General features: G+C 40.6%; 1 protein-coding gene across 1 annotated transcript; it reads left to right on the forward strand.

Moving 5' to 3' along the window:
* Positions 1-3,503: 3,503 nt before the first annotated feature.
* Positions 3,504-9,589, forward strand: nptx2b (neuronal pentraxin IIb). The gene is made up of 5 exons (XM_085284015.1): positions 3,504-4,286; positions 4,784-5,003; positions 5,317-5,561; positions 5,657-5,836; positions 8,148-9,589. Exons 1-5 carry the CDS (start codon positions 3,846-3,848, stop codon positions 8,376-8,378), a joined length of 1,317 nt encoding a protein of 438 aa, XP_085140141.1. The 5' UTR covers positions 3,504-3,845; the 3' UTR covers positions 8,379-9,589.
* Positions 9,590-15,303: the final 5,714 nt, after the last annotated feature.

Here is a 15,303-nt window from a genome sequence, read left to right on the forward strand (position 1 = left end):
AACAATATATATTCAAATATAAGCAATCATTAATAGAGGACTTAAAATAGAAGTTTGTACTGATGACTTCGTTTTAAAAAATAGGCAATTTGAAGCTTTTTTTTAGTTATATGGATACCTGCTTGCCATGCTATTCCACAATACTGATGGGACAATACAATACAATAAATAACTACTGTAATTAATAACAGGTCGTGAGTTGGCATTTTGGAAAGCCAACACACATGTATATGCCTTTCAAATGTTAGTAAAATAATGTTTTAAGGGATGTGTTTACACGGAGTTGAACAGATTTTGCATCAGTAGCAGTGCTGGAGGACAGTAAACATTGTCCAGGGGGATATTGCTCTACATAGCAAAAGATCAATAGATAATATTAATAACTAATCACTAGTATATGCGGAATTGTATTTAATTGGCCATGGGATGGAGTGATATTTAATCTGAATTAAGTTTATTGACTAATTTGTTCCATGTCTTTGCGTTGCTTTTGTTAGTTATCGTGAGCTGTTTTAACCACAAGATGGCAGCCTACTGAAGCTGTTTCTGGAGTCTATCCATGTTCTGAAATTACCAGTGCTCAAAGTAAAGTGAATGTGATGCCATCCAGGTCATTGCTGGGGGGGAATCCAGCAATGACCTGACACTGACATGAAAAATCAATCTGGCCCTTCAGTTGAACTCTCACCTGTTCACTGAAGCCTCAATAGAAATGCTCTCAATGGAAGACAGTCAAGCTCATTTGAATAATACAAACTCTGTTTTTGCCTGTATTCCCTTCACCTATTTCCCATCTTCCCAGCAAAATATATTTAAAAAACTAAAGATGCCCCCATACTTTGCCACCTTAAAAAGTTATACATTTTGCAATGAATGTTAACAGTGTTCATTGATCCTCTTGACTCTGTGAAGCGAGTCACAAGCTAAACAGTTATTCTATGAGATCAGAGCATGTAACCTTTTCATGATCATTTTTAAAACAGCCCCCGACTTTCATTTTGACCACATTAAGTTGCTGTCATGCACGCTTTTGTGGTTCACAAATGACAGTGTAGGGATAAGACTTGAGATTTCTTTCTTTTTTTCATAATGCTTGTTTTAATAGCTCTGGAAATAATGAAGTCTGGTTGAAAGATGATCATTATTTATCTTGCATAATCTATCAAGCATGTGTCCTACCCACAAGCTTTGCTAATGGGTTTTAATTCCCTCCTTCACAGCCCTCCTCCTCCTCCTCCTCCTCCTCCTCCCATAGACTGGAGCCACTGGCACAAAGACTGCAGAATGAGATATCCCTCTCACTGAATGCCACATATGATGTAAGAGTTAATCTGACATATAATATGACTTTCTCATTCTCCTTTGCACTCTATGTTCCCTAAGTAATAATGATCTGCTAAAAGATGTTTGTCTCTGGCTTATTGCGCTGTCCTGTTTGTTTCATCAGTGTTTTTTTTTTTCTTTCTCTCCCTGATGGGGGCTTTATCCTGAGAGGGAAGAGTGGATGACACACTGGTTTCCAAAACCACTCATCTGTCCATTAGATATGTGTTTTTCTCAGTGCTCTGCAGCGACTGGTGATGCCCTTATGATGAAGCCGCATCGCCCCTGCATTATTTCTTCCATAGAAAGAAGTGCACTTTCCTTGAGACTGGTTCTGAATCATCAACAATACCCAAAAATCTATTCATGCATCTGAAGCGCCTGTGGACATTCACTCTTTTTTTTTTTTTTTTAAATCACTCCTGAGGTCTGTATGAATAAGACACATGTTCTCTGTGACACAGGCAAACACTCACAGCAGAATCTCCTCCACGGTGAATATGCTTGTTAATGAAAATCATAATTTTGTAACAGCACTGACGTCCCAAGTTTGTTGGCCATTGCCGGTAGGTGAGTTATGTCTTTATCCTATAGTAAACACAAAGTAGATAGTGAGAGTCAGCGTTAAAGCGTTTGTGTTTAATCAAGACGTGTGCACGAGCACAAGCAACTGAACCCCATGGGCAAACTAACAGCGTTGATGGTCAGTCCCTGCTGTCCATTACTGCTTAAATCATCAAACAGATTTGCAGTAATATTCTCTGAAGGTTTTGGGGCCATCGTCCTGCTGAGCTTTGCACTGACATGAACTAAAACTACGAAAGGTGCCAAGTATCAAACTTTAATTGCTTTAATAATATTAAACCAGTGAGTTCTAACTTTTATGGCCTATGAACCCTTATAAAAAGAAGCTGTGTCTGGACTGGTTGAAACCTCCGTGACACAGTTCAAATGTCCGAGGTGTTAGATGTTTTATTGAAAAGAAAGAAGAGGATCAAGCCCAGTGATTTAAAAAATGTTCTAGACAAAAAACAGAACAATCCGGGTACCACACTTATTTTTTTCTCCACAGTTTTCACTTCCATGTTGATTTTTTGAACGTTAAGTTGCCTCTTGGTTGGAAACCTGACTATATCTAACCGTACTTATATACTGTATGTTGTAATGTTACCCCTAACTATACTAAAGCTTACATGGCAATTAAAAATTGTTCCAACTAAAGTTCCAAGAGTGACAATAATTGTTGCTCTTAATGAGAATTTTTCACAAATCTGGCTGGAAGACAGCCATGAGTTCTCTGATTCATGTGCTTCCTAATGAGAGCGTGATGAGTCAGACGTGACAGCTTGCGATGCCTTCATTTTATTTAACATGAAAATAATTGTAAAATGTTTAGTCTTTTACCAACTCTGCATGTAATTATCTAAGTCTTTGATCATATCTTTGGAGAAAATCAAAATCTCCACGAGCTTCATTTCTGCTGTTTTAAATCCCAGAATTGAACAGTTTTTGCTCAGCACTGCTTCCATTTTATCATCCCCTAGTGTAAAACAGCTTTGATTGACTTTGTGGTTTGGATCATGGTTGGATGCCATCTTCAAAGCACAGTGGTAGGCCTTCCAGTCAGCACAACAGGCTTTATTGACCTTTTGCAACTAGGCAGGCAACTGTTGCTAATTGTTTACCACCACATCCTGTTTCTCCACCGTTGGCTTTATTGAAGAGACTCACCTGCATTGGGAATCATTTGTTATGTTTTTTCGCAGCTGCAATTCAGTCTCTAAATTGCCTTGAGGCCACGTGTGTTGGTGCAATGTTTGAAAAATGTATGCATCCAAACTCAAATCGATTCTTCTTCTTTTTAAATTTTTTTTAATTGATTTTATTGCAGGACTTCCATAAATGTGTTCTGAAGTTATTCTATTGTTTATTATCCATATACCTCAAATTCTACCACATACAGCGCACGCTCACACATATGTCTGGGGATGGGAACCGGGTAAAAAATAAAGCATGATAACGTGTTGGAAGGCATCCGTATGAAAATAACCACGCCTTCTAATCGACCACACCTTTCAATCCTATCAATTTCCGACAACGACTTCGAGTCTTAATCAGCTCAACAAATCACCATTTAAGCCTAGACTCGGTGACGTCAGCCTACTACAACACATCCAGGACTTTTCACAGACACCTTTTTTTGGTAATCCTCTTTATCGAGAGGAGCTGTCTGATCAGCACCTCACTGTGAGCTCCGTTCGTGCCAGGAATAGTTCCGTTATCACAAGCCACATTAATGGGCTTACACTCCCCTGATCGCATTTTCCACTCCTGATTTTGCCGGTCGGACATCATGTCGCTACTTTGTAAAGATAGTTATACATGATGCTTTTTGCGCAGACCCGTTTGGAGTACACTTTTACGCACTGAACTCAACATCGGGCTCGCGTTGGAGTGCTGAGAATTTAACTGTGAGGTTTTCACCTCTTTCTTGACCTCTCTGAGCGACACAAGCCGCCGGTATGTTTTCACTCTTGTCCGGGATGTTATGTTTTTGTGCTCTGGGATGTGGTCAGCTAACAAACAGGCAGGCGGACGATGGAAAGCGCTACATTTGCCGGGCAATACCCCTCACGGGCGATGCCAGTTGCCCTGTGACTTTGCTACCCGAGTTAAATGCCGGGGGTCAGGAAGAAGAGCTCAGAAACACGGTCATGCAGCTAAGGGAGACGATTTTACAACAGAAAGAAACGATTTCCAAACAGATTGGCACCATCAACGAGCTTACCACCAAGCTGTCTCTGTGCGCGTCAGCAACCACCGATAGAAAGTACGACAAAGGGGGAACATGGGGCAAAGACAAACAAAACACGATGGGGGACGTTCCCGGGGATCCAAATGAAACTATCGACAATCTTGGAAAAACCATGCAGGGGCTCAAGGACCGACTGGAAAACCTTGAGGTAAGAGTCATTGCGCAAAGCATTGTGCCAAAGCCCGAACCTAAAAACCTGGTTTGCTTACGGATTACGGATTTAAGGGGATTAAAACAAACTGTCGATTCGCACAAAAGCAGAGCGTGACTTCTAAGAATTGTTACTGAGTTTATCGTGGAGAATCAAAACAGTATGTGGGAAGAGATTATACAGCTAACTGGTTAATTTCTCGTGTGACCTGCCTTCACTTTGCTTGCGCTTTCAATAAATTGAATAGTCTTTTGTTCCTAGTCTTACCATGACTACCACACAGTATGAAAATACTCAGTTTCAAGCCCAGTATGTGCCTCCCACATTAAAATAAATGAGTGGATTCTCCTGACAGGAGAGGAAAACTGACTGAAAGACTTTTATTTAAACTCAATCTGTAAACCTGCCAATCAGTCACACAGAAGCTCACAGCTCTCAGGGGGGTTTAGTGCACATCCTGCTTATGATAACTGGTGATGTTGATCCTTCCTTAGCAACAGCAAATGAGGGCCAACATATCTGGAGCCTCGTTCCCCAGTGAGCTCCGTGACCTGCTGCAGCAACGTCTTGGAGAACTGGAGAAACAGCTCCTGAAAAAAGTCAGCACCTTGGAGGCGGAAAAGAGCATGCTGTCCAATGCCACAGCTGCCTACAGGCTGAAAACAGAGAGCACTCTAAACGCATTGGTAGAGAGGATCAATGAGTTGGAGAAAGGTACAGCCAAGCACAAACTCACATATTTACATTACAATAGCTGTAGAGAACAAATCAAGAGGAAATGTTATTTTGAGATATAAATAGGTTTCAATGACATACAGCCCATTTAACAGATTGGATGACTACACAGAGAATAGTCCCACACGAAAGGAAAATTACAAGAGTGGAGAAAGGCTGCTGCCCTCTGCACTCAGAATAGTCAAGATGATCTTATGAATCACCAAAGGTGAAATAACGGGTGAGAAGATTAGCCTCATGGGTCACCTCTCCCTCCTTACACCACGGGTCTTTTCTGCCGATCTTATTACAGGCGGAGGAGACTTCATATCCCCAGAACAGTTTAAGCTGTCCCTGCCCCAGCGTACCAATTACCTGTATGGCCGTATCACCAAGAGCTTGCCAGAGATGTATGCTTTCACTCTCTGCATGTGGATCAAGTCCAGCGCCAGCCCTGGCATAGGCACGCCTTTTTCTTACGGTGTACCAGGGCAAGCAAATGAGATTGTGCTGATTGAATGGGGCAACAACCCAATTGAGCTTCTCATTAATGACAAGGCAAGTAATTAAATCGGATTGAAATAGTGATTTAGTAAAAATCATATTTGTACCAAAACACACGTTTCAAAATTATAATGTCTTTTTGACCCTAGGTTGCTCAGCTTCCCCTGGAGGTTCGCGACGGCAGGTGGCACCACATCTGCATCTCTTGGACCACGCGAGATGGTCAGTGGGAGGCTTACCAAGACGGGGAGAAGCTGGGAGCTGGTGACAACCTGGCAGCCTGGCACCCCATCAAACCTGGAGGAGTGATCATCCTGGGGCAGGAGCAGGTGAAATGATACAGTAAAATCTTTGATGAATGTCTATTTTTAGATTCATCGTCAAAAAAAGAATGTGTTGCAGCTATGTGCACTCAACTCAACACGCTCACATTACTGCAAGAAGAAAATAACTTGAAAATGCTGTACCAAGCGCTTCGACTAATAAGACGCACTATTTATGAGGTGTCTCTGCAAATTGCAGATGGAAAGAAGAAAATTACCCAGATTTAAAGCGGCACAAATGAGATCCAGGCTGATTATCAGAACAAAACAATTAACAGAAACAACAGTGAATCTATCACTGCCCACAGCTGCTGAGGTCGCTAAATGAATCAATGTATTATTACCTCTGCCAAGCAGGTAATAACGCATGTTTTTATTGACGTTTGTTTGTGTCCCTTTTAATGGCTTTACACAAAACCTGCCCAGTCTATTTTCGTGACACTTCGTGTTGAGGGAAGAAGCCATTAAATATTTGGTGTGCATCCAGATCCCTCTTTAAAAGGCATTAATGGCCGTTTGCTGAGGCTTGTGGTCTTTGAGTGCTGTTATCGTTTAAAAAAAAATCATATTACTGTTCAGTTCTGCAGGGAACATTTGGTATCCAAATCACTGCTAATCAAAGTTTACATAGCAGCATGCAGAATATTTATGTGATTGAAGGGAACCTAATTTCCACTTCCATATTTATATTCTTGGTTTCTGTTAGAGTAGCTTTGCATGATTCACAGTACAAAATAACTCCTCAGTTCCTCCTCTACCTGAGACGAGCCTTTTTACTCCTCTCCCTTTATAACCAGACTCCTTTTAAGCCAGCTTTCTTCTGAATGGCTGCCCCTTGCACTCTGTACAGTAGATCGGTTGGGACTGCTATTCTCACAGCCAGAGTTGTGTGTCTGAAATGACCATATTTAGTATATCCACTGTCTTTGACATCATACAGATTCAAGACTAGAAGAGTACATACATCACCAAAGCCGATGTCAGTTCTCTATCTTAATAATAATAATGGATTGCATTTATATAGTGCTTTTCGAGACCCTTAACGCGCTTTACAATTCCACTATTCATTCACTCTCACACACTGGTGGAGGCAAGCTACAGTTGTAGCCACAGCTGCCCTGGGGCAGACTGACAGAAGCAAGGCTGCCATATTGCACCATCGGCCCCTCTGGCCATCACCAGTAGGCGGTAGGTGAAGTGTCTTGCCCAAGAACACAACAACCAAGACTGACAGAGCTGGGGATCGATCGATAGGATTCATGAAATTTAGCTTGGTAGTTTTATCATACTCTTGATTGCAAACACATAAAACCACTGGACTTTATAGACTACACCTAACAAGGATTGCAACTGCAGTGCAGACAGATGACTGTGTCAGATGATTGCTTCAGGTCTTCAGGTCAAGCTTCTCAAAATTGTGTGAAGATGGTGTGAAAAGGTGCTTCAGCTGTAACAAGGACCAGCTTGACCAAGGTCAGGAGAATTGTTTGTCTAAGGACTTTGCACTCTTATCTGTCTACCACAAATTTTCTACCAGATATGACTAATAAATATTAAGTATTTTTCATATTTTCATTTTGAAATCAACAGTTTTAAAATCCGTTTCCTAAGTTTTGTTTCTCAAGCAGTTTATCCGTCAAGGGAGAGAGATTGAGTGAGAATCTGAATGTGAGGCAGAGGCTTAAATAACTGAAGGCGAGCCACAGGAGATCACAGCAGGTGGCACACAGGGAAGCATGATAGATGCTTTGCCAAAGTGACAAAGGAAAAACAGGACTATATAAACACAGAGGGCACAGCGGGAACTAAAAGAATAAAAATGAAGGCATGAACCAAAAAACAAACAACTGTAAAACTGAAAATTAAAAGAGAAGAAAAAAGTCAATAATATCACAAGAAAAAAAACTCAACCTCTGTTAAAATAATAAATTAATCAAATCAGGAATTCAACCATTCAGTGAACACATAATCAAGATTACAAATGCTAGAAGAACAATAAAAGCCAAACAAAAACCAAATATATTAACCGTGAATCTAAAGTTCAAATCAACATGAATACCCATGATGCTCTCACGTGATCGCTTAGTGTTACTAAATTATGAAACATAAAGTCTTTAAAAAATGACACATTTCTTAGAAAACAGATAAAGGACTTGACCTCGTGTCCAAGAGTACTTTAAAAGACAGTACAAAAGTTTAATGAGCAGTTCATTCCCACTGACTGGCTCTTCCTCCGCACTGGAACAGGTAATTACGTTTGATGATGTTGTTGTCGATGCGGTTTAAATTCACATCCTGCTGTTTATGGCTCTTCCAGGACGTGGTGGGTGGGCGCTTTGATGCTGGACAGGCTTTCGTGGGCGAGCTGAGTCAGGTGAACATTTGGGATCGCGTTCTGAAGCCCGTCGAGATCCAGTCTATGGCCAACTGCACTTCGTACGTCCCTGGGAATGTCGTCTCCTGGCTGGCGAGCAACGTCGAAGTTTTCGGGAGGGGAGCGTTCAAGCGGCCCTTGGAGATATGCCAGGAGAGGTTGCCCAACGCTTAAAAAAACCTCTCAGCCTGTCATTTGATTTGTTAATGTTTCCATCCATTCAACTTTTTTTATTTTAAGTAGTCTGTTCATACTGTGAGGCAGCTTGTTCATTTTATTTTTTTATAGTTGGATGCTTTTCGTAGTCTGGTTTACATTTACAGCTTTGAGATTACTGAACCAATTCTGAAAAAGACCCCCTGAGATTACAGCTGTGACATTTTGACTGTTTGGTGTGATCCAGCGTTCAGGGCCACACATCTAAGTGTGTATTGTTTCGCCCAGGCTGATCACAATCACCTCTGCTTGCGGTTTCCAGTGGCAATTAGAGCGCTCCTTAGTGACAGCAGTTTCTTCATCACGATTAGGATACTTGGCTTCAACAGCCGTAGTAACATAAGGCCGTAGGTATTGGTGCTAAGACGTAAAATGACCCCCCCCCCCCACACACACACACACACTCACTCTGAAGCTCTGAAGTAAAGAAAATCCACTCTAGTGCAGCACACTTGTAGTATGACAAACACATTAGGGTTCAGACCGACGTTGCCATTAACATGTGAGCGAGTGTTGCGTGCTGTGTAGGAGGAAAGATTAAAAGGGTGGCTAATGTTATGCCACCTCTTTAACCAAGCAATAGCACTGAGCCAACAGCAATCTGATCCTCACATGTTTGGCTCTTTTAAAGGGATAATACTAAAAAAAACAAAACAGAAAAACCCAAAGACCATATTTCATGTGGCACTGATGGATGAAGCACATCAGCGATTGAAATAAATCTGTGTAAGACATGCTGCTGATTTCATTTTATAGCTTACGTAGTGAAAAACAAAAGTGGGATGCATATCTGTCACCAGTGCTGCTGCTCATCACTGTTCTCTCTTCCTGGCTTTTTCCATCACAGGAAATGGTGAATCATTTTGAAAACATACACACAGCTTCTGTGTTGTGATGACAAAGAGTGAAAAAAAATTAAAACCTTATAACATGTGCTTGAATGTAAATTTGAATGTAACTTTCCATTATGTAACGTCTCTGTCCAGAAAAAAAAGTATTTTTTTAATGTGGTCTGTTTTTAGCACATTTGTAAGGCTTTCTCCACCTTGTCCTGTGGCCTTTTCATAGAAGTGCCATTAAATGTTTTCTAAGTGTTTCCAAATGTTTACCATGTACAGAAAATGTGGAAAATAAAGATAATTATTCCTGCAAAATGAATTTACAAGTGAACACGAGTACTCTCTGTGAGACTGTTTAAAAAAAATCATATGAATCTTATATGCCAGTTTTAAAACCATCTTGTTTGTTAGGCGTCACACGAGTAAGACAGACTTACTGTCTTACGGCTGTTCAGACTCTGATGGCTTCAGTCAAACAGCAACAGATGTCCCGGGTGGATTTAGCAACTCTTAACAGATGAGAAAGGTCAGGGGTGACATCACGGACACTCTATTAGACAAGTCTGCCACAGCCTTGAAACTACATGACACACATTCATTATTTGAGTTATTTAAGTTTAAGTTTCACTAAAATCTAGAATTATGAAATCATATAGAATACCATCTTTTTATATGTTAGCTTAGCCGCCCAGCTTGAGCAAAACAAAGCAATCGGTTAAGTTTGACAGGTGAAAAATATTTTTTGCATTTCTCAAAACCAAGAATTGTCAAAACCTGTTATACTCTAAGGGTCTTTGAAGATGGGAATATTATTAACTGTGCTCTTGTGGATTAGTAGCGAAGAATAATTTATATAATTCACACAGGTTGTTTTCAGGAGAGGTAAGCATTTAAGAAGCTTAGGCTGGTCAAAAGAAAGCAAACCCTTAAAGGTTCAGGACATAATAAAAATAAGCTGGTTCTTAGCAGGTCTTAAAAATGTAATAGACACACAGAAGCAGTGTGTAAAAACTAAGTACACCCTTCCTGCTTCCACAGGAATTAAGAGGGTAAGTATCAGCCAGATGCTGCTTGATGAATCCACTTGATTAACTGATCATCAGAAAGTGTGGCCATTTCTATGAAAGCAGAAGCTTTTGCAGTTCGCTGCTCTGGAGCATTCAGGTATTTGGTAACACAATGCCAAGGAGGAAAAGCATCAGCAAGGATCCTAGTAGAAACAACTATTGCTGCCCATCAATCAGGGAGGGGTTATAAGGCCAACAGATTGAAGTCCATTATCTGCCAATCTTCTCAGGACTGTGCAGACCCCAGGTGCAGGCTGTGTAAAGATGCCCCTGAGACAATCCAGCACATAACAGAAGGATGCAAGATGCTAGCAGGCAGAGTATACATGGAACTCCATAAATAAGTGGCCAGCATAGTATACAGGAACATCTATGCAGAATATGGCCTGGAAGTTCTGAAGTCAAAATGGAAGAGGCACCCAGTGGTGGTCAAGAATGACTGAGGTAAGATCCTGTGGGACTTCCAGATACAGACGGACAATCTGGTGGACAAACGGACAAACCGGACATAGTAGTGGTAGACAAGCAGAGGAAGACAGCCGTAGAGATAGATGTAGCGATACCGAATGACAGCAACATCAAAAAGAAGGAACACGAAAAAGTGGAGAAGTACCAAGAGCTCAGAGAAGAGCTCGAGAAGATGTGCAGGGTGAAGGTAACAATGGTCTAAATGGTAATCGGAGCACTTGGTGCAGTGACCCCCAAGCTAGGGGAGTGACTCCAGCAGATCCCAGGAACAACTTCCGAGATCTCTGTCTGGAAGAGCGCAGTCCTAGGAAAAGCTAAGATACTGCAATGGACCCTCAAGCTCCCAGGCCTCTGATAGAGGACCTGAGCTTATTTTATTTTATTTTTTGTTGCTTTTTGTTGGTTTCTTTGTATTTTACCATGCCTGCATCTGTGCATGCATCCATATCAGTTATGGCACCTTGCCAATCAAGCTTCGTCGTGTTAGTTTATAACTTAGCAATTCACTCTTTGGTCACTCTAGCAGCTAAAACACAGACCTTGAAGTTACAAAAAGATGGTGATGAAAAAAGAATCAAAGTTTGAAATTTGAAAAGAGAAGAAAAGAAGCAAAAACAAACAAAAAGCAAGTCCCACATGTCTAATTAAGTCATTAAAGTTTTTTTTACACATCAGTGATATGATCCATACTGTATGTATATTACATATATGTTCATATGTTTACATTACCACATCCAAACCTCAAACGTTGGTTTCAGTAGATATGAGTGAATATAACATAGCTGAAATTTAATGACAGATTTTTCTCTTAAAAAATGCGAACAGCTGCAGACGTTAACTTTTTTTTAGCTCAAGGTCAGCCTGATATTCATCTTAGCATCTGCATCTCCCCGCAGTGTCTTTGACAACCAGCATTCATCAAAACACTCACAATTAATAATGCTGACGTCTCTAACAGAGAACACGCTATCATTAAACACCATCAAGGTAAAAAACTGAATAAAAATAACGTGACTGATGCTAGAGGAGTTAGAAAAGATTCAAAGACTTTATGTAAGGTTAACTTTTACAACTCTTCCTGTTTTTCTACTGAATTTGAATCGATCCTTTCTTTCATCTCAGGCTGATGCTTCATTTTGCAGTAATTAGAAACAATATTGCTTTATATTTTTGTGTTTCTATCACAAAGTTGAATTTAAATAATTTTGATTTGTTTTGGTTATGATAAAGTTTTATTAAAAGAAGGTAATATGGCTCTATGGAGGACTGGTCAGTCATTACCTCAGTAACTGCTGATGACACCACATTCATATTTGTGGCATTGATTTCTCAACAACAACTGGGTAATGGCTTAATCAGTAATGAAGAGAAAACAAACAAACCTGCATTCTGGTTTTACACAGGACTCAAACCCTGCCTTTCCAGGTGAAGGTCTTTTGTTGCCTAACCATGCCGTATCACTACTCTGCTTTTTAAACAAGTTTTTGCTATGCTCACTAGATCTGGCTTGAAAGAACTTGTCTCAAGCCTCGTGAGCTAAGCCTAAAAACAAAACCAGAGGAGGCGATTGAGTCTAGAGCCATATGAAAAACAAAGTACACCCTCTTTTTATTCTAAAATATAGCACATTAGTACACACTCAAAAACAATCTGTCAGGGTTCGGGTCCGTGACCCAGTGTCTTGAGTTTATTTTGGATTTTCTTACGTTATTGTAAAAATGCTAGTTCTTGTTCTTGTGCTATTATTTAGTCTTCTCCTCTTTGTTTAACGTTTAGTTATGCCCATGCTTGCATCTCCCTGTGCTTCATGTCTACCCAGTCTGTCATGTTTCTTGTCTGTGTGTTTCATGTTGTCAAGCTTGTGTTATTACGTCTTCGTCTCTCCATGCTTCCTGTTTTATTTTGAAAGGCCTGGTGGTTCCATGTTTAGTGTGTTAGGGTTTTACTTTTCCCTGTGGCATCATGATCATTTGTGTCAGCTGTGTCTCCTCAGGTGTTTCCACTTCCCTCATTACCCTTCTGTCCTCATGCCCTGATTATCTCACGTTAGAGTTTTTCATGTTCCAGTTCAGGCCCTGTTCATGTCACAGTTTTCATGTTTTAGTTTTTCTCCAGTTTGCCTTGCCTTGTTTTTTTTTGTTACACTTCGTTTGTCTCCCGTGTCTGCATTTTTGTCCACACCTCAAACACACCGGCCTGCTCGGCTGTGACAAATCTGGTCCATACCAGGTTCTACAACTGCTTAAAGACAGATGAATAAGATGTGACGTATTATATTAGGTATTTATTTAATAAAATAGCACTGTGTGTGTTAAACTAAGTACACCTCACCACATGGTTCACTGGTACAAGTTAATGAAGTAATGGTTTTCTGTATGACTTTCTCACATTGTTAGGAAGTTTGGCCCACTTTTCTTTGCAGCAGTTCTTCACTTGTCCAGTTTTCTCATTTTAAAAATCTAGGTAAAGCAAATAAGTGGAAGACAAAGGAAGAAGTAAATCAAGAACTAAATGCTATGTCCTTAAAAATATGACAAAAACTGAGCAAAGACCTAAAAGAGGACCCAGAGATACATTTGGAAGGCTGTAAAGAAGTCATTCATACAGAAAGGAAACAGATCAAATTGTCATTAATATATATATGCAGGACGTCAGAGAGCTGTACAACAGTGAGTGTCTACAGCCATCTGTAAGATGGGTTGGAAGCACAGAGTCCAGAGCCCGGACCTCAACATTATTGAAGCAGCCTGGGATCATCTTGACAGAACTGAACAAAAGGCACCCAACAGCTAAAGAAGGGCTTTGAACAGGGGTGGGCAACTCCAGGCCTCGAGGGCCGGTGTCCCTGCAGGTTTTAGATGTGTCCTTGAACCAACACAGCTGATTTAAATGGCTAAATTAGCTCCTCAACATGTCCTGAAGTTCTCCAGAGGCCTGGTAACGAACTAATCATGTGATTCAGGTGTTGACCTGGCTTTGAATGTCCTTCAAGAAACCTAGAGAATGATTCTTGAAGACCAACTCAAGAGTATGAAAAAATGTGTTTTTGTATAGAGTTAGCATTTTCTCGCCGTGTTTACATGGTTACTCTCATGGTCTGTCTGTGGACTCAGTGGTTTTGGTTTTGATTATTATCTTATGTTTTAGGTTCATTCTTGTTAGGAATTTCTTGTTCTCAGGTTTAGTTTCTGTTTTGTATTTCGAGCTCCTTTTGTTCTGTCTCTCTGCCTGTCTGGTCCCGCGTCTTTGTGCTCCCTCCCTGTTGCCATGTCTTGTGTTAATTCTCGTGTCTGTGCATACCTGTTGTATTTCCTGTTTTATTTTGAAGGTCCTTGTCTCGTCAGCCTGTCACCTCCTGTATCCCATTCCCGGATTGCCCCTGTGTGTATATAAGCCCTGTGTTTTCTCCTGCTTGTTGCTGCTCCGTCTGCGTTGTCTCCTCGAGACTCCCTGTGTTTCTGCCGTATGATAGTTTCAGGTCAGTTTTGTTAGTTTTCTCAGTTTAGGTTTATCTGTATGCCCTTCTCCGTTCCTCCTGTATTGTGTTCACCTCACAAAATAAAGCTCAATCTCTGCATCTACGTCAGTGCCTGCATTTGGGTCCTTACCTCACCTCCACACGGCCTGCCTCGCCAGCCGTGACAGTTTCTCTCTAGCTTTCTCCCACAGTACAAAGACACATATGGCATTAGGTTAATTGGTGATTCTCAATTGACCATAGGTGTGACCGTGAGTGATGTGTTTTGTGTTAGCACTGCAGCAGCTGACAGATTAGCAACCTGTCCAGGGTGTTGCCTGCCTATTGCCCTAAGACAGCTGTGATAGAAACTCTTGAATTGGTTAGATGAAAGAAAATGGATGAACAGGTTGATTTCCTGTCCAGTGACACCAAAAACATGTTACCTACCACAACCTTATTGAAATTCAGTTCATGTTCATGACATGACCCAAATTTCAATGTAACATTCATTCATAGTACATTGTATTGTGTCAATATAACTGATACAAAACACAAGGTTTATAAAAGATAAAGAGCTTCACATGTACTTTCTGTAAAGTTCAAAGTAGAAGTTGTTCAGATAAATATGCTCATTTGAATTGTGAACCTGAGCATCATGCATGATAGGACAGAGTCGAGTATTAGCTCTCTGCAAAAAAATATATCTTGTGCAGCTGTGCCTCAGCGTTTAGGAGTGCAAGATGAAGGCCAAAACAAATATTTAATTGTTTTTCTAGAAAGTAACACCGACGCAAGGCCTCGATTCATACATCAATTAAAAACATGGAATAAATGAGTGGTCCAATCCATTCACAGCATGATCATTAACACTCATTGTTTAAACATGACCTGCGCTTGAGCTGTTAATTTTTTATGAGTTTATTTGAATGTCAACCTGAGTTCTGTGACTCATCAGTTGATCGCCATCATTATTTTATGACAAACGCAGTGTTTGACCTATTAGCCTACTGAACATTTGCGGTGAAACCACCAATTAACCCAGCTTAGAG

Source organism: Mchenga conophoros, linkage group LG8 (assembly GCF_057382185.1).
Source record: "Mchenga conophoros isolate Kocher_MC1m ecotype Shallow Benthic linkage group LG8, M_conophoros_male_GT1.1, whole genome shotgun sequence".
Taxonomy (NCBI): Eukaryota; Metazoa; Chordata; class Actinopteri; order Cichliformes; family Cichlidae; genus Mchenga; species Mchenga conophoros.